Here is a 27,024-nt window from a genome sequence, read left to right on the forward strand (position 1 = left end):
TGTAGCTTGATGTCTAGTTCGTTACTGAGAATCTTCTCTGTTCTCTCGTGAAAGATACCTACTGTATTGGCTGTTTGGTGTGTGGTGTGTCCATCACCCATAACCATATCACGTACTTTATCAACATTTCTCATATTGGTTGCAGTTGAAAGCCATTTTGATCTCAGATCATCTTCTCCTCTTCAAACCTTGAGGAACTTATAACAGGGCGTGGTAATTAAAGGGGCATCTCCTCAAGTCGATCAAAAAATAGTTAGCAACAATAAAACATGCATAACGAACTTAATGATGATGAACGATTCATATGCTCATGTTAATAATGTGTTCTGGACAATTGTATCTACCAGATACCATGGTATACTAACAACATCGTCTCCTGGATAATGTAATGTAACAGATACCATGGTATACTAACAATGTGGTCTCCTGGATAATGTAATATAACAGATACCATGGTATACTAACAACATCGTCTCCTGGATAATGTAATATAACAGATACCATGGTATACTAACAACGTGGTCTCCTGGATAATGTAATATAACAGATACCATGGTATACTAACAACGTGGTCTCCTGGATAATGTAATGTAACAGATGGCATGGTATACTAACAACATGGTCTCCTGGATAATGTAATATAACTGTCACTGTGGTATACTAACAACATCGTCTCCTGGATAATGTAATATAACAGTGACTGTGGTATACTAACAACATGGTCTCCTGGATAATGTAATATAACAGATACCATGGAATACTAACAACATCGTCTCCTGGATAATGTAATATAACAGTCACTGTGGAATACTAACAACATCGTCTCCTGGATAATGAAATATAACAGTCACTGTGGCATACTAACAACATCGTCTCCTGGATAATGTAATGTAACAGTCACTATGGCATACTAGCAACATGGTCTCCTGCATAATGTAATATAATGATAAATTCTAAAAAATTACTTTATAACACTTAAAGAAAGATAAAGACATTTACTAAGTATATGAAATTGATTTCCTACCATTATTTTTTGGGTAATGTAGTCCTTGGCTTCTCATCTAAGTGTGCTGCATACTCAGGCAAGCACATGGTCCCAAACCAGCCTAAACTAGAGTAACCCACCCCTGGTTATAGAGTTACTAGCCCCTTGATATAAAGTCTAACAGAAACTGAGTAGAAACAGAGAGATGTGAGTTCAAACCCAGAAGTGGAAAACAAAATTTTGGCAAATTAATATTTTACCAAAGTAAAAAAATTGAGAAAAACAAAACTAAAATTAAAACAGAAAATAAAATTTACCAATGATAAAATAAAACAACTTTGGCCATTACAGTAATGTAACAGTCACTGTTGCATACTAACAACGTGGTCTCCTGGATAATGTAATATAACAGATACCATGGTATACTAACAACATCGTCTCCTGGATAATGTAATATAACAGATACCATGGTATACTAACAACATCGTCTCCTGGATAATGTAATATAACAGATACCATGGTATACTAACAACATGGTCTCCTGGATAATGTAATGTAACAGTCACTGTGGCATACTAACAACATGGTCTCCTGGATAATGTAATATAACAGATACCATGGTATACTAACAACATCGTCTCCTGGATAATGTAATGTAACAGTCACTGTGGCATACTAACAACCTGGTCTCCTGGATAATGTAATATAACAGATACCATGGTATATTAACAACGTGGTCTCCTGGATAATGTAATATAACAGATACCATGGTATATTAACAACGTGGTCTCCTGGATAATGTAATATAACAGATACCATGGTATATTTACAACGTGGTCTTCTGGATAATGTAATATAACAGATACCATGGTATATTTACAACGTGGTCTCCTGGATAATGTAATATAACAGATACCATGGTATACTAACAACGTGGTCTCCTTGAAAATGTAATTTAACAGATATCATGGTATACTAACAACGTGGTCTCCTGCATTATGTAATATAACAGATGCCGTGTTATAGTAACAACTTGATTCCCCGGAAAATTAAATCGCAAGTGATTCCATGTCATTTGATTGTCCCGCTGTGAAATTGTATTTGAACAAGGCAGCGCCCACCAGCATACTACAGTCTTCAACAAAAGAAACGCATAGGCGTCAGCATCAGTAGTTCATTTCGATATATTTTGATAGCAATCGTCATTAAGACAAGTCCTTTGCATCACCCCTTCCTATAAGTGTCGATAAGCCTTGGATAAATCTTACACGGAACTAAGGGCAGGAGGTCAACCACGACCACTGCACATTGTCATATGATGCGTGAGTGTCATCTGCTCCCATGTGGACATACTGGAGTATGTTGTCATGTTCACTGGGTGGATGTGAAGAGTGTAAGTTTAATGCCATCTTTGTTCTGGGTAACCTTGTAATTACAAACAAAACAATGCTCACCCACGCAATAAACATGTCCAGTATAGGGCTGGGGCGGGTAGGAAAAAATGAAATCGAGTACCCGCATGTACTTACTCGAATCGGAATTGAGTACCCGGAAATGTAAGGAATACAGCTCGTCTGTCAACTTTCTGAATATTCAATTATAGAAAACTTATAAGGGTGGCAATAAGACATTAAAATGATCTCAAGCTATATAATTTACGTCCGTTTAACCAATGTAAAGAGTAACATCATTACTTACATTGCTCGTTGAAATAAACTTTTCGTTCCTACTGTTACTGTATCTTGACTACTCACTGCACATGCGCATATAAATTACAATCGTTAATAATAACCTCCATTAATCGGACAATACCAATGATGTAAATGTGTGTTACGTTATGATGAAAAAGACAAGTTATTATCTGCCTTTGTCATTACAGAGTTCTATCCCTTTCCGGTACTCAATTCCTAGAAATAGGACTCGATTCCAGCTGTACCCGACCCGGATTCGAGGACCCGAGTACCCGTCCCAGCCCTAGTCCAGTGCTCTAATGGAGATGTAATGAATGCAGGAAACTGCTCACATTTGTTCAAACAACTGCGCTAACTTTCGCAACAACACTTGTAGAAACCTCGTGATGATCCGACCCATTACGTTTGAATATATACGGGTTTGTCAAGATAGCAATGATAATCATTGAATAGAACTGCTATCTCGCCACACTCTATCATGCAATTCTATGTTTACAGTTTTTGCTTGACAACGACATTAGAATCTATGTGGAAACGTCGCCTATACAGAATAAAGAAGTTGTATATCCATAAAAATAGTCCTCAGTCTTCATCTACCCAACTTCTAGAATGCCAATCAAAGAAATTTACTTTTTGTAGTTCATGACGCATTTTAAGCCAGGGGATCGGCATGTGCATTAATATCGTGACGCATCATGACTCACAGTCAAGTTTATCACCCAACGTTCAGCTCAAAACAACTTTTAGTAGTAATAATGTGTCCATAGCAAAAACGTAAAATATCAGTATCATAAAAATACATGGTAAAGGCTCTGCGAAACCTCTTGGTACAAACAGAAGAGCACATCTCGTGTTAACCAATGTGATGGGTAATGGGATGGTTACGTGTGATATTAAAAGCCAAGTTGATATGTCACTGCAGCAACACTCTGGACTGTCCTGAATAGTTTATAAGTAAGGTAATGCTCACTGTGGTCATCGTACCTCGACGGGTTATATCGCTGCCGATACTATGACATGCTCTCGTTTCTCGACTCCTATCTACAGTTGTAACACTACAGAATGCGCCGTACAGTAACACACCACCATCATTTAAACAGGGAGCTTTGTTATCCAGCTTGGTGTTGCACTCAACAAAAGTCATCTCGGAAACTGCGATCAAAGGTTCCGTGTCCATTCCTTAGGAGGAATTACTTTCGATTCTGTCTTTTGATCGTGTGGAATGTAATGCAAGGCAAATAAATCCCCTTTTTAGAAAAATAGGCCCTTGCTCGACCTCGACATTTTGTCACGCGCAGCATCGCTGACGTCATTGTCTGGTCATGTGGTAAACGACACTTAATTAGGCCGTTCCATGTTAATCTGTATTCAACTTGTTAAACGTTTGGTGTTATAGGAGAAGTGACTACGAATGTCCGTGAAAATGATAGAATGGGTATAATTAGAGTCTAGCTCATACCCACCTTACAAAGGGATAAGGGTGTCAATAGTCATAAAAGTGTGTTCTTTATTATTCTCTTTCTTCAAGGAAATGATTTTATTCAGTTGGCGCAGGACAGATAGTGTTTCTCTTACAGCCGATAACACATGTACTATCTTTCAGTCTTTGTTGTATAAAATGCAACATGTTATACAGTTAGCCTAATACCAAACGTTTACTAGCGAGTTAAAATATTGTGGTTCTCCTCTACAGATAGGTGACAATGTCCCGGTACACACATTTATTAGTTCCCCCGGATAGTGACAGTTCGTGGTATGTTACAAAGCCACAACGAGGGCATATCTGGGTTAGAAGCTGGTATCTCCATAACATTGCTATGTATTTAGTGATCAGTCATTTATTGCCCTTGTCAGTCATGTGGGGCTCCTCGACACGCCACACACAGATAGGGGCGTGACTCTCCCAATCAACACTCACAAACCGATAACAAGTTGCCTCTCCATACAGGCAAATAAAAGTGAAAACTTGTGACGTGAAGTCGGTGATCTGAACACCTGTGTGTGTACGTATAAATCAGCCGGGTGGCCGCTGTAGCGGTATTACAGTCTCCTCAGCAAAGCTGTGTGTATTTAGCACTGGTACTGACACGGGACAATGGGGGAGGGTAAGTAGGAGGTGGTAGGAGACGCTGCTTGTTGCAAATACCTGCAAGATTAACTCCATCACCACACTTTATTCCCTCTGAACGTGTGTGTACACTTAAAAGTAAACTACGGGGCACAGGTAGTCGATACGAATGCTAAGTACAATTAAGTGGCTTAACTTGGTGACTCACCAGCCCGGGAAACCACAATCATGTTGCCAGCTTGCAATCAGTTTGCTTAAGATAACACACTAGTCTCGGCCTCAAAGGTAATTAATTCCGCCTTAACGAATACAGAATTTCCCACATCTGCCACCTTCGAGTTTGTATCTGCAAGGGTAATTGTTACAGATGCGTACAGCAAGTCACGTGCAGTGGAGTGAGTGAGTGAGTGAGTTTAGTTTAACACCGCACTCAGCAATATTCCAGTTATATGGCGGCTGTCTGTAAATAACCGAGTCTGGACCAGACAGCAGCATGAGCATCGATCTGCGCAATTGGGAACCAATGACATGTGTCAACCAAGTCAGTGGAGGAATTGCACCACATAGGATGGGGACTGTACAATACAGTTAGGTATCTACTGGACAGACGACATTCTACCACACAGTTAGGTATCTACTGAACAGACGACATTCTACCACACAGTTAGGTATCTACTGGACAGACGACATTCTACCACACTGATAGGTATCTACTGGACAGACGACATTTTACCACACAGTTAGGTATCTACTGGACGAACGACATTCTACCACACAGTTAGATATCTACTGGACAGACGACATTCTACCACTCAGTTAAATATCTACTGGACAGACGACATTCTACCACACAGTTAGGTATCTACTGGACAGACGACATTCTACCACACAGTTAGATATCTACTGGACAGACGACATTCTACCACTCAGTTAGATATCTACTGGACAGACGACATTCTACCACACAGTTAGGTATCTACTGGACATACGACATTCTACCACACAGTTAGGTATCTACTGGACAGACGACATTCTACCACACAGTTAGATATCTACTGGACAGACGACATTCTACCACTCAGTTAAATATCTACTGGACAGACGACATTCTACCACTCAGTTAGATATCTACTGGACAGACGACATTCTACCACGCAGTTAGGTATCTACTGGACAGACGACATTCTACAACACTGATAGGTATCTACTGGACAGACGACATTCTACCACACAGTTAGATATCTACTGGACAGACGACATTCTACCACACTGATAGGTATCTACTGGATAGACGACATTCTACCACTCACTTAGATATCTACTGGACAGACGACATTCTACCACGCAGTTAGGTATCTACTGGACAGACGACATTCTACCACACAGTTAGGTATCTACTGGACAGACGACATTCTACAACACTGGTAGGTATCTACTGGACAGACGACATTCTACCACTCAGTTAGATATCTACTGGACAGACGACATTCTACCACACTGATAGGTATCTACTGGATAGACGACATTCTACAACACTGATAGGTATCTACTGGACAGACGACATTCTACCACACAGTTAGGTATCTACTGGACAGACGACATTCTACCACTCAGTTAGGTATCTACTGGACAGACGACATTCTACCACACAGTTAGATATCTACTGGACAGACGACATTCTACCACACAGTTAGATATCTACTGGATAGACGACATTCTACCACTCACTTAGATATCTACTGGACAGACGACATTCTACCACGCAGTTAGGTATCTACTGGACAGACGACATTCTACCACACAGTTAGGTATCTACTGGACAGACGACATTCTACAACACTGGTAGGTATCTACTGGACAGACGACATTCTACCACTCAGTTAGATATCTACTGGACAGACGACATTCTACCACACTGATAGGTATCTACTGGATAGACGACATTCTACAACACTGATAGGTATCTACTGGACAGACGACATTCTACCACACAGTTAGGTATCTACTGGACAGACGACATTCTACCACTCAGTTAGGTATCTACTGGACAGACGACATTCTACCACACAGTTAGATATCTACTGGACAGACGACATTCTACCACACAGTTGATAATAATAATAATGTGTCCATTTATATAGCGCCAAACTCCACACTAGGTATGCTCATAGCGCTAACAATCAAGGCCATTATTACCCCGGATAACCCAAGCTGCCTGTTAGGCGCTAGAAGGTTATAGTCATATGACTTTTTTCCACCGGGTACCCATTTTCCTGCTGGGTGAACAGAGACAATTTTGAACAAACTCACTTGCCTAAGGTGAGACTACATGTGTCACATGTGCTTCAGTTAGGTATCTACTGGACAGACGACATTCTACCACACAGTTAGATATCTACTGGACAGACGACATTCTACCACTCAGTTAGGTATCTACTGGACAGACGACATTCTACTTCACAGTTAGGTATCTACTGGACATACGACATTCTACCACACAGTTAGGTATCTACTGGACAGACGACATTCTACCGCACAGTTAGATATCTACTGGACAGACGACATTCTACCACACAGTTAGATATCTACTGGACAGACGACATTTTGCCACTCACTTAGATATCTACTGGACAAACGACATTCTACCACTCAGTTAGATATCTACTGGACAGACGACATTCTTCCACACAGTTAGATATCTACTGGACAGACGACATTCTACCACACTGATATGTATCTACTGGACAGACGACATTCTACCACACTGATAGGTATCTACTGGACAGACGACATTCTACCACACTGATAGGTATCTACTGGACAGACGACATTCTACCACACAGTTGATAATAATAATAATGTGTCCATTTATATAGCGCCAAACTCCACACTAGGTATGCTCATAGCGCTAACAATCAAGGCCATTATTACCCCGGATAACCCAAGCTGCCTGTTAGGCGCTAGAAGGTTATAGTCATATGACTTTTTTCCACCGGGTACCCATTTTCCTGCTGGGTGAACAGAGACAATTTTGAACAAACTCACTTGCCTAAGGTGAGACCACATGTGTCACATGTGCTTCAGTTAGGTATCTACTGGACAGACGACATTCTACCACACAGTTAGATATCTACTGGACAGACGACATTCTACCACTCAGTTAGGTATCTACTGGACAGACGACATTCTACCACACAGTTAGGTATCTACTGGACAGACGACATTCTACCATACAGTTAGATATCTACTGGACAGACGACATTCTACCACACAGTTAGATATCTACTGGACAAACGACATTCTACCACTCAGTTAGATATCTACTGGACAGACGACATTCTTCCACACAGTTAGATATCTACTGGACAGACGACATTCTACCACACTGATAGGTATCTACTGGACAGACGACATTCTACCACACTGACAGGTATCTACTGGACAGACGACATTCTACCACACTGATAGGTATCTACTGGACAGACGACATTCTACCACACTGATAGGTATCTACTGGACAGACGACATTCTACCACACTGATAGGTATCTACTGGACAGACGACATTCTACCACTCAGTTAGGTATCTACTGGACAGACGACATTCTACTACACAGTTAGATATCTACTGGACAGACGACATTCAACCACACAGTTAGGTATCTGCTGAACAGACGACATTCACAGAGTTAGGTATCGTCTGTACTTCTCGCGGCGGCAGACGTGACGTGTACATGGGTGCGTGCACCTGGCGGAGATCCTACTAAAGGTCATTGTTGACACAGGGAAATCCCCTACAAAAAGCCTCTTGATATCTACATCTGACTTTCTGAACAGATGTCAGAATCTCCAAAAGGAACCCTTTAGATATTGTCTTCGTGATTGTGTCCGCATTTCACTGTTGCGTCTTGTCGTGTAGATCGCGCTAGACGGACGTGAGTGTGCATAATGAGCGTGATCACTGAACTGGGACCAAACCTGAGTGATGCGTCTCTCCACTAGTCCTCACGTTATATCCGTTGGACCATCCATTACACCCTACACCTTGGAAAGCCGATAACTGAAATGATCCACTTCACACCACAATAGAATTATACAAGTGTGAACAGGTATTTCATACAATAATTCGACGTGAAGATCACTTCTGGTGTCCTCGCTCTGATGTTGCTGAAATATTGCTAAAAGCGGCGTAACCCAACCCCACCCACCCCACCCCCACCCCTAGTTTCATTTCCTGACTATACGTATAAGCATTAGCTCTTTTTCTTAGTACATGTTTCTATATATACATATATGCTGGTCTATGTATGTGCTGTTATGAATGTATTAGTATATATACATATATGCTGGTCTATGTATGTGCTGTTATGAATGTATTAGTACATATACATATATGCTGGTGTATGTATGTACTGTTATGAATGTATTAGTATATATACATATATGCTGGTCTATGTATGTGCTGTTATGAATGTATTAGTATATATACATATATGCTGGTGTATGTATGTACTGTTATGAATGTATTAGTACATATACATATATGCTGGTCTATGTATGTGCTGTTATGAATGTATTAGTATATATACATATATGCTGGTGTATGTATGTGCTGTTATGAATGTATTAGTATATATACATATATGCTGGTCTATGTATGTACTGTTATGAATGTATTAGTACATATACATATATGCTGGTCTATGTATGTACTGTTATGAATGTATTAGTACATATACATATATGCTGGTGTATGTATGTACTGTTATGAATGTATTAGTACATATACATATATGCTGGTGTATGTATGTACTGTTATGAATGTATTAGTATATATACATATATGCTGGTGTATGTATGTACTGTTATGAATGTATTAGTATATATACATATATGCTGGTGTATGTATGTACTGTTATGAATGTATTAGTATATATACATATATGCTGGTGTATGTATGTACTGTTATGAATGTATTAGTATATATACATATATGCTGGTCTATGTATGTACTGTTATGAATGTATTAGTATATATACATATATGCTGGTGTATGTATGTACTGTTATATGAATGTATGTATTAGTTATATATACATATATGCTGGTCTATGTATGTACTGTTATGAATGTATTAGTATATATACATATATGCTGGTGTATGTATGTACTGTTATGAATGTATTAGTATATATACATATATGCTGGTCTATGTATGTACTGTTATGAATGTATTAGTATATATACATATATGCTGGTCTATGTATGTGCTGTTATATGTACATATACATGCTGGTGTATGAATGTATTAGTACATATATATATATGCTGGTGTATGTATGTACTGTTATGAATGTATTAGTATATATACATATATGCTGGTCTATGTATGTGCTATATATATATATGCTGAATGTATTATATGTATGTACTGTTATGAATGTATTGAATGTATTAGTATATATACATATATGCTGGTGTATGTATGTACTGTTATGAATGTATTAGTATATATACATATATGCTGGTCTATGTATGTGCTGTTATGAATGTATTAGTACATATACATATATGCTGGTGTATGTATGTACTGTTATGAATGTATTAGTATATATACATATATGCTGGTGTATGTATGTACTGTTATGAATGTATTAGTACATATACATATATGCTGGTCTATGTATGTGCTGTTATGAATGTATTAGTACATATACATATATGCTGGTGTATGTATGTACTGTTATGAATGTATTAGTATATATACATATATGCTGGTCTATGTATGTACTGTTATGAATGTATTAGTATATATACATATATGCTGGTGTATGTATGTACTGTTATGAATGTATTAGTACATATACATATATGCTGGTGTATGTATGTACTGTTATGAATGTATTAGTATATATACATATATGCTGGTCTATGTATGTACTGTTATGAATGTATTAGTATATATACATATATGCTGGTCTATGTATGTGCTGTTATGAATGTATTAGTATATATACATATATGCTGGTGTATGTATGTACTGTTATGAATGTATTAGTACATATACATATATGCTGGTGTATGTATGTACTGTTATGAATGTATTAGTATATGTACAAGTGTCATCACTCTGCACGTGCATTATCTATTTGTGAAGGTATTATCTGGAAATATTTGTAGTATCTATCATGTATTATTTACCTGTCTGACTGTCCATCCATGTGTTTGGTTTCTGTGTTAGTGTATCTGGCTCCACACGGGATGTATCATTTCTCGTATTTTCTAAGATCGTTATATTAGTTATGTCCATATAGACATACATACAGTTTTCCTCCATGTTTCATATATTTACCCGTCCAGCCCCGCCTAATGAGCCAGTCAGTCAGTGTGGGCCAAGTCACACAGTCAGGCCACGCTATTTACCCGTCCTCTTACACCCCTAAAGGTGTGGAAGGTGGCTTGTATTGCCGGTGAGCGTGCCTTTCCTCGTGTATAAGTGAGCGTCGGTTTCCACACCTTGACACACACAGTAAGCGACAATAGCTCTTGACAAAAACTCGAGTCAAGTGCTTGGCCAGCAGTCGCGGCGCTTTTTGCTTAGCATTATAGTATCTCTAAGACGTGCCGTGCTCATGGCGGAATGTGTACTAATAAGACGAGTCGTGTTTATATGACGGCGCTAAGTGGCGCGGCCGCCTTTGACACGACACAATGTTCAAACAGTGTGCCCCTGAGCACTATAACCATGCTTGTCTTTGAAACGACCTGGATAGTTGAGTCCACTCCAGGTATCTGTAAAACCCTATATACTGTGGGCAGGGAGGTTCACATCGCACTCAGTCATGTGTCGGGCGTGATCAAGTGGCTCATGTATCTGATTCCGTACCGCACTAGAATGTGCGTTGTACTACCTTCCATACAATATCGCATGCACCACACTGAAGAACTGAACTCCAACAGGTAATAGTTATAGCTACACCCTGGTATTGATACAACGTGCAAGATTCGAAGACATTAACAAACTGATGGAAAAATACTCCACTGAGCCGACATTAGCAATAATTTTGCTTGATGTCGTTAATTGTCAAACCGTCACACAACGTGTCCCACCACAGGCTCTGTGTCGTTCAATATATAACGCTAATACAGTTCTTAATAAAACACGTCACAGAACTTGCCCAAGGCATACCACATGCAGTTGAGCTTAAGAGCTTCACACAACCCGGTCATGGATGCGTTCAGTGCAGATAAACAAGCTATACCTTCGTATACATTTCATAAGCTTCAACAAAGACAGCATTACCCGGTAGAGAAGTGTGTCTACACTATGTTCAGTCAAACTGATAATGTGCATGCATGCACAATCGAGTAAGGTAGGGGTGTGTGTGTGTGTGTGTGTGTGTGTGTGTGTGTGTGTGTGTGTGTGTGTGTGTGTGTGTGTGTGTGTGTGTGTGTGTGTGTGTGTGTGTGTGTGTGTGTGTGTGTGTGTGTGTGTGTGTGTGTGTGTGTGTGTGTGTGTGTGTGTGTGTGTGTGTGTGTGTGTGTGTGTGTGTGTGTGGATGCGGCTTTAAGATAGTTTTACTCCTGCGTGCATTGTTGCATGTGAATGCATGCAGAAACCTACATTAAGGATTGTTTCACGCATGAGTGGGGCCTTGGGATTGCTTAAAGCTGCATTTAGGATTGTTTCATGCCTAAATGCAGTATGTAGGATTGTTACACATCAGAATGCAGTATGTAGGATTGTTTCACACCCGAATGCAGCCTTTAGGATTGTTTCATGCCCGACTACGTTTGTGTGAATGTGGCTATGGGATTGTTTCTTCACGACAGTGTATTGTACAACGATTGAGAATGGTTTAGGAGCCCGTGGCGCTATCGTGTGTAACTATCGCTATCACGCTGCTCCAAGGAACCAAACTCAGACGCTACTAACACAACCAAGGTGTTGTCATACTTTAAACACCCCTACCCCGTACTGTCACCATCTATCTGGATATACAATACAACGAAACCAGCCGCATCACCACAATGGGTAAAAAGGTCAACTTGAAATGTACTGTATGGCCAAATGATTCAAAGCTGTGGCGGTGGCGCGCTTGTCATGTTAAGGGAATACTGCACTTACATTCTCATTGCCTGCCTTCCACGTCAGGTTGACAGAATCCACGTCTGGTGGAATGACCATCGATGCAGACAAGCCGGGATAGTTCAGAAATGGAGTGACTGTACCGTCCGAAATAATGGGGATGTCCTTTGCTAATTCAGTCCCTGAAAATAGATACAACATTTCTCTTAACAACTAGGCGGAGTTATTGGGAACCATTGTTACACGGTAGCAGGTTAATCTAGGACAGAATGCCACCTGGCAGCTACCTGTGGTGTTGTCCAGTCCGCGATCAGCAGCTGCATCCATCACAGACTCATGAGACGCAGTGATGAACGAAACATCGTGTCTCAGAACCATACCTACTTCCGTCTGACCCACGGTGACATCCATAACATCACAGTATACAGAATAAGCCTTGACCTTCGTTATGTGATAATTCCATAAATACAGTAAATATTGACTGTTTTACCCACGTAGGGGTCGTGCTCACTTTCATAAGGCCAATATGACAACCATCCGTAAAATAATCATTTGTATCAGAAAGATACATGTTATTCGAACCTGGACCTTCGTTATTCTGGACCCTGTCATTTTCGACCGCGTGTGATTCAACGCCCCAATATCAAAATATCGAAAAGGTGTCCGGCGAATGAAGCGACGAGAATATCTATATCAGAGCAACAGAGCTACCACCATTGGCGTTCTGTGTATACTTACGTCATAAATAATGCTTGTTGATTGTTTCTGTTAAACAACAAACATACACAGGATTGTGTGCAGATGAAGTGAGGTTTCCCGTACATCACAACGTGATGAAGGTACACCCGTGCTTGGTACACCACAACGTGATGAAGGTATACCCGTTCTTGGTACACCACAACGTGATGAAGGTACACCCGTGCTTGGTACACCACAACGTGATGAAGGTGTACCCGTGCTTGGTACACTACAACGTGATGAAGGTATACCCGTGCTTGGTACACTACAACGTGATGAAGGTATACCCGTGCTTGGTACACTACAACGTGATGAAGGTATACCCGTGCTTGGTACACCACAACGTGATGAAGGTATACCCGAGTTTGGAACACCACAACGTGATGAAGGTATACCCGTGCTTGGTACACCACAACGTGATGAAGGTATACCCGTGCTTGGTACACCACAACGTGATGAAGGTATACCCGTGCTTGGTACACCACAACGTGATGAAGGTATACCCGTGCTTGGTACACTACAACGTGATGAAGGTATACCCGTGCTTGGTACACTACAACGTGATGAAGGTATACCCGTGCTTGGTACACCACAACGTGATGAAGGTATACCCGAGTTTGGAACACCACAACGTGATGAAGGTATACCCGTGCTTGGTACACTACAACGTGATGAAGGTATACCCGTGCTTGGTACACTACAACGTGATGAAGGTATACCCGTGCTTGGTACACTACAACGTGATGAAGGTATACCCGTGCTTGGTACACCACAACGTGATGAAGGTATACCCGAGTTTGGAACACCACAACGTGATGAAGGTATACCCGTGCTTGGTACACTACAACGTGATGAAGGTATACCCGAGTTTGGAACACCACAACGTGATGAAGGTATACCCGTGCTTGGTACACCACAACGTGATGAAGGTATACCCGAGTTTGGAACACCACAACGTGATGAAGGTATACCCGAGTTTGGAACACCACAACGTGATGAAGGTATACCCGAGTTTGGAACACCACAACGTGATGAATGTACACCCGAGTTTGGTACACCACAATGTGAGGAATGTACACCCGAGCTTTGTACACCACAATGTGAGGAATGTACACCCGAGCTTTGTACACTATGGTCCTCAGTTGACCAAGAGTCACTGTACCTACCAGTGCCCATCGTTACTCCGTGACGTGGTGACTTCACACCAGGCCCAAGTTGCAGTAGTGTGTCTGGTGAACACTTAGTGGGACAGCTTTAGTGCGTGAATATTGATAAAAGAAATACATGAATACGGCATGTTACTAGTCCTTTTTTAAATTGGTGATCATGTTACGAAAACAAGTTCTTCCGAAGTAATTGTTGTTTGTTTGGGTAGTAGTTGTTGTTTCTGTGGTTTCAAATGGATTTGTTTTGTTTTGTTGCTTCTGTTTATTTGGTTGTTTTTGTATTTATTGTTGTTGTTATTTATCAAGATTTATTGTTTACTTGATGTATACACTGGAATGTGAAATGAAATGTATACTGACAATCAGTAGATCCAATCCACACGGAGCTTAGGGTAATGGCTATTGGGGCGTTATTTCTAGAAATGACCTCACGTAAAACCAGTGGTATCTGTAACATGATAAGCTGTAATATCCAAATTGGTTGAACACATAACCCAAGTGGCATCCCTGGTCAGCGTAGGCGGATGGACACCCGAGCATCACATGATGGAGGCCATTCCCCAGTGTCCACTATCTAAACAGGCAGTTTATACCTGCACCGCCTAGAAGAACACAATACTTTTTCTACAGAAAATCATGACGTGAGTAAGTGTATAACAGCCATGACGTAACAATGTACATCGTGGCGAGAAACAGCGAGAGAGTGAGTTTGGGGTACCTGTATTTACCGTTACACCCGGTGTGTCAGATTAGCCCAGTTACACCCGGTGTGTCAGATTAGCCCAGTTACACCCGGTGTGTCAGATTAGCCCAGTTACACCCGGTGTGACAGATTAACCCAGTTTTACCCGGTGTGTCAGATTAGCCCAGTTACACCCTGTGTGACAGATTAACCCAGTTTTACCCGGTGTGTCAGATTAACCCAGTTTTAACCGTTGTGTCATATTAGCCCAGTTATACCCGGTGTCAGATTAACCGAGTTAAATCCGGTGTATCAGATTAACCCAGTTACACCCGGTGTGTCAGATTAACCCAGTTTTAACCGTATGGTGCCGACAAACCTAGAAATATAATCACGGAGAAACGGGATTCGAACCCACAATCATAGGTTTCCAGCTGACTTAAGTGACGCAACGCCATGGCGTTACCTCGTACATATGATAAGGAGATGGCGTGAGCTATTGACAGTGATGTAATGTATTTACGGTGACGAGATGGCACAGCGCTTTAACAAAGTAAAGACAGTGATGAAATAAGGTGATGAGATAGGCATTAGGTGTTCACAAATTAAGACAACCATTAAATAAGGTGATGAGATAGGCATTAGGTGTTCACAAAGTAAAGACAACCATTAAAGAAGGTGATGAGAAAGGCACAGGGCGTTAACGAAGTAAAGACTACCATTAAATAAGGTGATGAGATATACATAGGGCTTTAACAAAGTAAAGACAACCATTAAATAAGGTGATGAGATAGGCACAGGGCGTTCACAAAGTAAAGACAACCATTAAATAAGGTGATGAGATAGGCGTTAGGCGTTCACAAAGTAAAGACAACCATTAAATAAGGTGATGAGATAGGCACAGGGCATTCATAAAGTAAAGACAACCATTAAATAAGGTGATGGGATAGGCATTAGGCGTTCACAAAGTAAAGACAACCCTTAAATAAGGTGATGAGATAGGCATAGGGCTTTAACAAAGTAAAGACAACCATTAAATAAGGTGATGAGATAGGCATTAGGTGTTCACAAAGTAAAGACAACCATTACATAAGGTGATGAGATAGGCATTAGGCGTTCACAAAGTAAAGACAACCATTAAATAAGATGATGAGATAGGCATTAGGCGTTCACAAAGTAAAGACAACCATTAAATAGGTGATGAGATAGGCATTAGGCGTTAACAAAGTAAAGACAACCATTAAATAAGGTGATGAGATAGGCATTAGGCGTTCACAAAGTAAAGACAACCATTAAATAAGGTGATGAGATAGGCATTAGGCGTTAACAAAGTAAAGACAACCATTAAATAAGGTGATGAGATAGGCATTAGGTGTTAACAAAGTAAAGACAACCATTAAATAAGGTGATGAGATAGGCATTAGGTGTTCACAAAGTAAAGACAACCATTACATAAGGTGATGAGATAGGCATTAGGCGTTCACAAAGTAAAGACAACCATTAAATAAGGTGATGAGATAGGCATTAGGCGTTCACAAAGTAAAGACTTCCATTAAATAAGGTGATGTGATAGGCATAGGGCTTTAACAAAGTAAAGACAACCATTAAATAAGGTGATGAGATAGGCATTAGGCGTTCACAAAGTAAAGACAACCCTTAAATAAGGTGATGAGATAGGCATTAGGCGTTCACAAAGTAAAGACAAATTAAATAAGATGAGAACCATTAAACCATTAAATAAGGTGATGAGATAGGCATTAGGCGTTCACAAAGTAAAGACAACCATTAAATAAGGTGATGAGATAGACACAGAGCGTTCACAAAGTAAAGACAACCATTAAATAAGGTGATGAGATAGGCACAGAGCGTTCACAAAGTAAAGACAACCATTACATAAGGTGATGAGATAGGCATTAGGTGTTCACAAAGTAAAGACAACCATTAAATAAGGTGATGAGATAGGCATTAGGCGTTAACAAAGTAAAGACAACCATTAAATAAGGTGATGAGATAGGCATTAGGTGTTCACAAAGTAAAGACAACCATTAAATAAGGTGATGAGATAGGCATTAGGTGTTCACAAAGTAAAGACAACCATTAAATAAGGTGATGAGATAGGCATTAGGCGTTCACAAAGTAAAGACAACCCTTAAATAAGGTGATGAGATAGGCATTAGGCGTTCACAAAGTAAAGACAACCATTAAATAAGGTAATGAGATAGGCACAGGGCGTTAACAAAGTAAAGACAACCATTAAATAAGGTGATGAGATAGGCATTAGGCGTTCACAAAGTAAAGACAACCATTAAATAAGGTGATGAGATAGGCATTAGGCGTTCACAAAGTAAAGACAACCATTAAATAAGGTGATGAGATAGGCATTAGGCGTTCACAAAGTAAAGAGAACCATTAAATAAGGTGATGAGATAGGCATTAGGCGTTCTCAAAGACAAGCCTAGACAATGATGAAATGAGCACTTTGACGTAACCTAAGGCATATGTTTATGACATAGGCACATGAAGTAACCTAGTAACGGTTATAAGGAAATTCGCATCGTGTCGTAACCTAGTGTATATGGTATGACATAAGCACATGATGTAACATCGTATAGACAGGGATAAGCACCATGACGTAATCACAGGCATACGGTGGTGAAAGAAGCACTATGAGGCAACCTACTGTATATAGTGATCATACAGGTGATCACATGATGCAACATAGTAAACATACATTATACAATATTTTGGGCCAAATAGTCCCCGGTATAACTTTACGTGATTCCCAAAATGTCTCTTAATAGCGTAAAATACAGATTACATATCAAAGCAGAACAAACACAAGTCAATATCTGCAGTTTGTCTGACGATAAACATGTAGAAGATATTGCCAATAAAGGGTTTCATTTTTGTTCACAAATATATAAAACACGAAACCCGTAAATGTTTAAGATTTCTAATTATCATATCACTAAAATATTCACTTTGCTGAAAGAGTCTAATTTTACAGAGACATGGATTAATGGTGCATCATCCAGATGTGTTAATATTCATTTCGGGTTTAAAGAGATTTAAGTTCACTGTTATGTGAAGAAAACATCGGTTAGAAATATCGCTTTCTCTTTGTCTAAGGTATTTTCATACAGTGACACAGTAATATTAACATTGAGTAACCAAGATGATTTAATGTATAAATACTATAGGACGTAAAATGCACGCTTGCCTAACTCCCCGATTTATCAAAAATGCTTGCATCTTTCCTAAGAATGAATGACAAATGAGAATATTATATAATTGAAAACAGTATACATTATACCTTGGTTTGGCGCTGAAATTACAAAGTTTTACTCTAGAAAAGCGAAGGGTTTTTCAGTCTATAAAAATACTGTAAAAAGCCAGTCAATTTACATTAAAAAACTGAACTTAAAGCCTGTAATGTGAAGACAGTATGTGTAGTTGAATATTGTGTGCGAGTAACGCATGTTTGAGATTCTGAAAGCGTTTCATTAACAGTGATCCATATACTGAACGGGACTTGTCCTAATTTAGTTGTGAAGACTTTAACATTCAGAGGTTTAACAAAGAAGAAGAATCATTTCTATAATCCACGATTTTTGGAATATTGCCCCAATCCGTTATCCTATTAATGATAACATGAGGTAAGGTCCTATGCAATCACTCAAGCTTTTAAGCTGTTCAGGAGGTACACGCTTTCACCAGGAGCTTTTCCTTGTTTTAAACCATCTGTTACAACTCAAGTGACATCTTCTGTGATAGTATATGATAAAACATCATCCGTGCAAGGTAAACCCGTACAGTTATCCAAGTATGAGCAACTACAAAGTCGTAGATTGAATTTCCATCAGTAGCGTCAGTAGTATAAAAGAGTTCTTTAAAGTAAGTAAACCCTGCACCACGTGATATACACGGCAATAATGTCTGCAGCAAGCGATCGTTTCACAATATTTCAAAACTGTTTACAGTAAACTTCCTTTTCTGCGAGGTATTTATCTTCAGCTTGTTTTGTATTGTTTTCTGTTTGCATCATTTCTTGAAGTCAGATCTTGCCTTCACAGAATCTTAACTATTTACATCACCTGTATATTTTCACAATTACATAATTTGTATTTTTCGTCTTTTTACATTCTGGTTCACTGTTAAAATGATTCCCTAACTACGCCCAATACTTAATGTAATGGTCTGCTTAACGACGTAAGACAAAATAGTATGTAGTGGTCAATTTAACGACGTTAGACAAAATAGCATTAGCGGTCAGCTTAATGACGTAATATAGCATAGTATATATTGGTCAATTTAACCATGTGAGACAAAGTAGTATGTAGTGGTCAACTTAACGACGTAAGACACAATAGTATGTAGTGGCCAACTTAACGACGTAAGACAAAATAGTATGTAGTGATCAGCTTAATGACGTAAGATAGCATAGTATATATTGGTCAATTTAACCATGTGAGACAAAGTAGTATGTAGTGGTCAACTTAACGACGTAAGACAAAATAGTATGTAGTGGTCAGCTTAACGACGTAAGACAAAATAGTATGTAGTGGCCAGCTTAACGACGTAAGACAAAATAGTATGTAGTGGCCAGCTCAACGACGTAAGACAAAATAGTATGTAGTGGTCAGCTTAACGACGTAAGTCAAAATAGTATGTAGTGGTCAATTTAACGACGTTAGACAAAATAGTATGTAGTGGTCAGCTTAATGACGTGAGACAAAATAGTATGTAGTGGCCAGCTTAACGACGTAAGACAAAATAATATGTAGTGGTCAGCTCAACGACGTAAGACAAAATAGTATGTAGTGGTCAGCTTAACGACGTAAGACAAAATAGTATGTAGTGGCCAGCTCAACGACGTAAGACAAAATAGTATGTAGTGGCCAGCTTAATGACGTAAGATAGCATAGTATATATTGATCAATTTAACCATGTGAGACAAAGTACTATGTAGTGGTCAACTTAACGACGTAAGACAAAATAGTATGTAGTGGTCAATTTAACGACGTTAGACAAAATAGTATGTAGTGGTCAGCTTAATGACGTAAGATAGCATAGTATATATTGAACCATGTGAGACAAAGTATATATTGATCAATTTAACCATGTGAGACAAAGTAGTATGTAGTGGTCAACTTAACGACGTAAGACAAAATAGTATGTAGTGGTCAGCTTAACGACGTAAGACAAAATAGTATGTAGTGGCCCGCTTAACGACGTAAGACAAAATAGTATGTAGTGGCCAGCCTAACGACGTAAGACAAAATAGTATGTAGTGGTCAGCTTAACGACGTAAGACAAAATAGTATGTAGTGGCCAGCTTAATGACGTAAGACAAAATAGTATGTAGTGGTCAGCTTAACGACGTAAGTCAAAATAGTATGTAGTGGCCAGCTTAACGACGTAAGGTAGTGCGTAATGATGAACTTCATGATGTAACCTAGTGTGTAGTTAGGTATTCCATGATGTAACCTAGTGTGTACTTAGGTATTCCATTATGTAACCTAGTGTGTAGTTAGGTATTCTATGACGGAACCTAGTGTAGGAACGAGCTTGATGACGTAACCTTTTATGTACTGATGAAGACGTTGTGCAATGTGGTCCACAAATTGATCAAACCTATAGTGCAGTTGTTCAGTTCCCTGTATGTTAACATGGTAAATATACAGGATATACTACCGTGTGTCCGTATATAGCTTAGTAGTTGACTGTATGTAATAGTTGATGTTTAGTAATAGTTATAAGTGTTATACATATGTGTGAACACATATATATCTAACACACATATGGTGTAAGTGCAAGTCGCTGATTTGAAGCCTACTGATATGTTCATCTAAACTAACCCACTGAAGTCATGTGTAAGATCAGAGAGAAAAACGTAAATGTGCTCCTTACATTGCCAAATAGAAACCGGTTGTTTATAATTACGGTCTAGCAATGTCAGTGTTGTCTAGTATTGTTGCTACACTAATATATACATGTTCCTATTGTCCGCCAGGCATAGTAGCCATCACGGCCATATATTCACAACACTGAACCTAGAATGTTGACACACATATTTACTGGTATTAACGGTTAAACTTGCCCACAGAAGTAGCTATCAGTACCTAGATGTGTTGCTGAAAGTTGGTCTTGATTAACAAGCACGTGGCCTTTACCAAGAGGGCGTGCTGTGGCAGCGTTCCTTCTGCCTGTTACTGGCCTACCCCAACCGGCCTTCAACAGCCTGCTAGCCATTACTACGTTACAGTATATACACTTTGGACTTTTCCCTGAGAAAACAATACTTTTTACATTATTGCAAGCAAACATGTTTCCAATTTGGCAGACATCAACAGTTGTGGAGCAAATCACTTGACATTCTTAAATCTAGCATTTGTGTTGGTTCGCCTGATGGTTGTCATTGCCTCGCGTGTACAGAGTAGGGGCAGCACGGCCCAAATAACACCATGTACCTCTGCTACTTCAACAACCATATCGGTAGCTGCACTCGCTGACTCCGCCATTCAAACTGACACATACTTCTAGCCAACGAAAGAAGGATTCAGCAATAAAACATATTGGTCTCCGTCGTAAATATATCCACACACCTACAACCCCCGCCAGTCGCGCGGCGCACAGTCATGTATTTCATGATATCAATGAATTCCCTGGACAGATATCCCAGGTCGGTTCCTCCAACACAAGCTCTAGTGGAGCACCTGCACACACTGGGTCCTCACAAGACTTTTAAATAGTTACTCACATTACTACTAATTCAGTTTGTATATATTTGAAGATATATTTCGTTTATAAAGTGTAATATGTATAAAGTGGATGTTTGATTCTGTTCCCCATAGCATTTGCAATAACAACAGAACGCATTTCTTCAGATACTGAAAGTTTAAATAAATTAGGACGGAGCCCTGGACACATACTAGTACATATTTTGGTGGTTGGAAATTTCTTTAGTTAGCTTTAATATATTTGCCTTTATTGTTGTCTACAACGTAAGGTAAATAAATATATTTAAATATGGTAACTAAGATGGGAAAGTTATTTTAAAAGAATGTATCCCCTCATTTCCTATCGCCGATCATAAAAGGACGCAGGGAAAACAACAAACATAATTCAGTTGAAATACAGTTCCTTCGTGAGCCGAGAACAAGCCAGGGGTTGAGATGTAGTCCAGTTTTACAGCAACACTAGATCCTACACAACAAACCTTCAAAACCCAAAGTGAGCATTTCAGTGGGGATTTTACATACTTCAAGTGTCACTTATATACTTCGGTGCTGTATTTGAAATATGTAGTATGCTAATAGATTATCATTCCGTCGAATATTCTTTAATAAATAAACACTAAAATACACGAGCATATATTGTCGAGATCGAGACGTACGACATGTTAGGTATTGTGTTGGTAAGATCCGCTGATTTTTCCATTGAACCATAAGAAAGCTTTTCTCTTCCCATCTATTTATCATGAGACATTTAATCCCTAAACAACAATGTCCCTGTAGAAACATTGACAACCGGAATACAAATACGGCTTAAAGTGACATCTGCAACCCAACAAATATTCACGAACCAAGATATTGACATGAATCTGTTCCGGGGAGTTTTAAACACTTGCACCCAGAATATAACAACAGTCTAACATCAGTTCGTGAGAAAAAAGTAAAAAGCATTTAATTAACCTCAAATATATTTTATTTAAAAAAATTAACATTTCCGACCTTTTAAAACTGTATAAATTTCTACTTTGGCTTTAAATTGGAGTTAACTGACGACCGCTATGTGAGAATATATGCCCAGTGGTGTAGGCGTTCCCACAATCAGTCTGCTTGAATACACTTTCCTAATCAGGGGTCACAACTTTGTCAATTTGCATTTTCTCCGAGGTCACTTTTGATTTTACCATGCAAATAAAATGAACATAACTCTTGAATGCACATAGAAATTCATCGGCGATTTATGTGATTTATATTCAAATTAATATACACAGGTTTTGTTATCAATACTCTTAGTTGACTTTCACTGGAAAAACTAAACCCTTCTCGTGAACCCTCCACATCTGATGAAATAGTCAGAAATGTAGCACAGTCAATTAAACCTATGTTCAAAGTGTGCGTGTTATATGCATGTACCACAGCAAAACATATGTTGAAGGCCAGTGTCGACACCAGCATTCCACTGAACTTATCCCACACGGGAACAAGCAGTCGGTCGGATAGGTGGACAGGACTCCGAGAGTATACATGTTAAAACCACCGTGGGGCATTTGTTGACGAAGACCCAGTATGAATCAGTTGACGCACAGACAGAAGACATGTCAAACAAGCTGTTGATCGCCCCTTCCCCTCAATTTCCCCCTAGCCAGGGCTATGAGTCACAACCGAACATCATCATCAGGTATAGAGAGTTACAACAGAAGGTTTGTTTGAAAACATGGAAAGTAATCTGGTATCTTCAAATAAATATCATGCACATAAATAACAACACACTCATTCTATTTCAAACTGATCGAAATCCTTAAGCACAAAAACATTAAATATTGTGTATATTTCTTGAAAACATTTGTTATATCTTACTCGCTCCTAACTGGTTTAAACATCATGTAGTAGTTTATATTTGTGGGATATCTATACATTGTGTTGAGACATGTGACTTTATCGTCCACAACAGTACTGGTTCCTCTTGAGGTACAGCATTAACCAAAGTCAAGCTTCCAACATGGAAATAGCCAAGTGATCGTGTAGATGATCAAATTTAAATATCTTTCAACATAACGGTAACGCAAAGGTAATACGAGTTTTGCGTTCAGTGACAGTGGTGAACGCCTTTTCTCTGTTTTCGACACTTAATATATAGTTTGACCAGGGGCTATTGCACCGCGCGCGTATTTGTAAGAACAATCATTCTTAAATATTGCATTATTCAAGTACTTTCACTCTTTTTCATAATCCATTACTGTGAATGTGTCAATAACAAATCTCTATGACTAATTAAATACATATTCAGGAAATACGTGACTATAAGTGTTATGTCAAAACATTTGAAAACGAAGCACACGAGCTTTCTCTCCTCAGTGATTCCACAAGAACATAGAAACACTTCATTCCGCAATAACGAATACCTGGCAAATGTCTTTTTCACACAGCAGCTCGGTATAGAAATGTTCTTGTCCATAAAAGAACATGATGTAGAATCGCTGTTATATATATAAATACCGTGACTAAATGTATGTACAATACACATGATATTCATATCAGCCATGTGAATGAGATCGCGGTAGTACTGATCGCTGAATGCGTAACACAGGCCCAGGACTGACTGTTGACTTACACCGCTGTTTGGCATCAACGACGAGCAAGATAAATAGAAAACTCAACGTTAAAATATAACTGTCTCCATTGCACCATATCTTAACACAACTTGAAAAATGGAAAGGGCAAAAATCCCCAAATCTACTACACACGATTTGCGTGTTGGAAAAAAATAACTTAAAGCTGGGCTAAACAACTCGAGGGAAATTGAAAGGTGGATGTAGTAAGTGTTCTGTGTGGAGGAAACTACATGTAGTTATGTTGAGATTGTTTCTAGAGGGCACTCGCCGACATGCTGGGCCCTAGAAATAAGTTCTTCTGAAGATATTACATTCTGCCTCTATGCCGAGATGACTACTTGTCGACGGGAGGCCATCTTAATCAAACTGGAATTTCCATGTTTTGTGACTGCCATAAAAGTTGTATATGTGTGACGGGGCTGCATGCAGTCCTTACACCCAAGTCTACCGGACGGCCGCGATCATGGCGAGTCAGACGTTACATACACGCGCTCCTCTCCGAGTTAGTACTATCACCTGCTGCATCAATGTAAAAACTTGTTAACGTGCTCAACACGCTTCCTTTGCACACACAAGCCCACATATACCAATCCGTCAACAAACATCGTCTTTATACCTGGCGTCGAGGTACTGGCGTACCACCTATCACTGCCACATAATCCATACGTTTTGTGAGAAAAGTTTCAATCAGTTTTTACGATCATCAGATTTCCAAGTTTCTTTTGAATTCTGTGTGGCTCAGATCTAATCCTTTGGAGAAATCCGTGTCGTAATACGCCGTTACTGTACGACATTGGCTGGCAATTACCGTGAAATATACCGAAAGCAGCGCGCGCGGGGAAACACCATGCAAAAGTCAGTGACAATAATTTCTAGGGAGGCGCGAAATCATTATATAGACACGACAGTACAGTGTATCGCTGCGGAAATGTACACTGCAAAATGGTTTTACATAGATGTGAACTTTGAGTGAGAGTTGTGCGAGCGACGACCAGGATGAGTTTTAAATGTCCATGTAGCCTACTACCTTAACCTACAGGTCACTGGATAGGTCGGAATGTTTTATTTAAACGGCCTGATTAATACACATGTATTAAAAAATATGGTAGCACTTTGCCAACCTGGAAGTCCCTGAAATAACTCACCAATAAGTTCTCTGATCTGAGCTTTATCTATCCATAAGGACAGGCGACTGTGTCCGCGAGACCGGCCGACGACGTTGTCGAGGCACATGGAGAGAAGAAGGATGACGACCACCAGTAGCCCACCGACCCTCCCCAGCATGGCGGGCCCCAGGCCGATAACGCCCATCAGCCGGACAGGCAGGGGTTGTGGCGGGGGTGGGGTGACACCCGGGAATCAGCAGCCAGGGGGGAAGGGGCACACCTCTGTTCTCTGTGTCGGTACACTACTCACGGATGGGCACACATCCCACTTTAATGTACACTGATACTGTGGCAAGGGCCGATGTCTCATCCTCGTTTCAAGCAGTGAATGGTTCCGTCTGATGTAAGTGCGTTCTGTGTCGCCACATGAACAGTACCCCCCATGTACATCAACTTGTTCTGTGCTGGGTGATATCACTGGACACAATATTATACACACAAACCAAGTAACACTCCTACTCCTTTCAGTGGTATAGGTAACTAAGAGGCACACAACTTCCGCACTTCCGTAAGAATGGTAGCCGTTCAATCTCGCCGTACCTCCTGTACTGCCGACACCAAGTCTACTGATCCTCACCCGCGGCCATCCGGGTGCAATTGACCATTATGCAACCTCAGGACTGGGTCTACTTGTTTCATTGACCACTGGTCAAATAGCCCGGCACAGCTGGGGGGTTGAGGTAACCTCCTGTCCCTCCCATCGTCCAGCCCTACCCGGCTAACTAACTCAAGACCAGGGTGCCCAGGGGGTAGTGTTGACGCCGTTACCCTCAGAGGAATATGTGGCCACAGTTATACATTTACTCCTTGAATACATAATGTGTAGAGCTTTGAACAAACGTTCTGAGCCACATGACTAAAGTTTCCAAGTTTCCATTAAGTTGAGTCGGTGGTGTTTCCTCCAGTACCAGTGAATGTCCAGTCACGGTGCAAGTGTGGAGCGAGGGTATTGCGGCCTTGTAGAGAGGCACGTGTAGACAGACAGAGGCAAGTGGCGGGCGGGTGAACGAGCGAGCGGGCGGGCGGTCGGGCGGTCTCCCAGCACTGAGGTAGAGCGATCGTGTGTTTCTCTCCACCGACACACTACTGCTGCCAGGC

At 40.0% G+C, this 27,024-nt stretch overlaps 1 protein-coding gene across 3 annotated transcripts in view; it reads right to left on the bottom strand.

The window, feature by feature from the left end:
• Positions 1-26,952, bottom strand: part of LOC124288104 (wnt inhibitory factor 1-like) — a 97,477-nt gene extending 70,525 nt beyond the window's left edge. For all 3 annotated transcript variants that reach the window (XM_046724684.1, XM_046724678.1, XM_046724671.1), the window contains exons 1-2: positions 25,906-26,952; positions 12,871-13,013 (exon numbers count right to left, since the gene is read on the bottom strand). In XM_046724684.1, the coding sequence (XP_046580640.1) occupies positions 12,871-13,013; positions 25,906-26,071 (309 nt within the window). In that variant the 5' untranslated portion in view covers positions 26,072-26,952. The remainder of the gene's footprint in view (positions 1-12,870; positions 13,014-25,905) is intronic.
• Between the last annotated feature and the right edge of the window lie 72 nt (positions 26,953-27,024).

The sequence above is a fragment of the Haliotis rubra genome, unplaced genomic scaffold (assembly GCF_003918875.1).
Source record: "Haliotis rubra isolate DU_JTF1 unplaced genomic scaffold, ASM391887v1 Scf111, whole genome shotgun sequence".
In the NCBI taxonomy this organism is placed as follows: Eukaryota; Metazoa; Mollusca; class Gastropoda; order Lepetellida; family Haliotidae; genus Haliotis; species Haliotis rubra.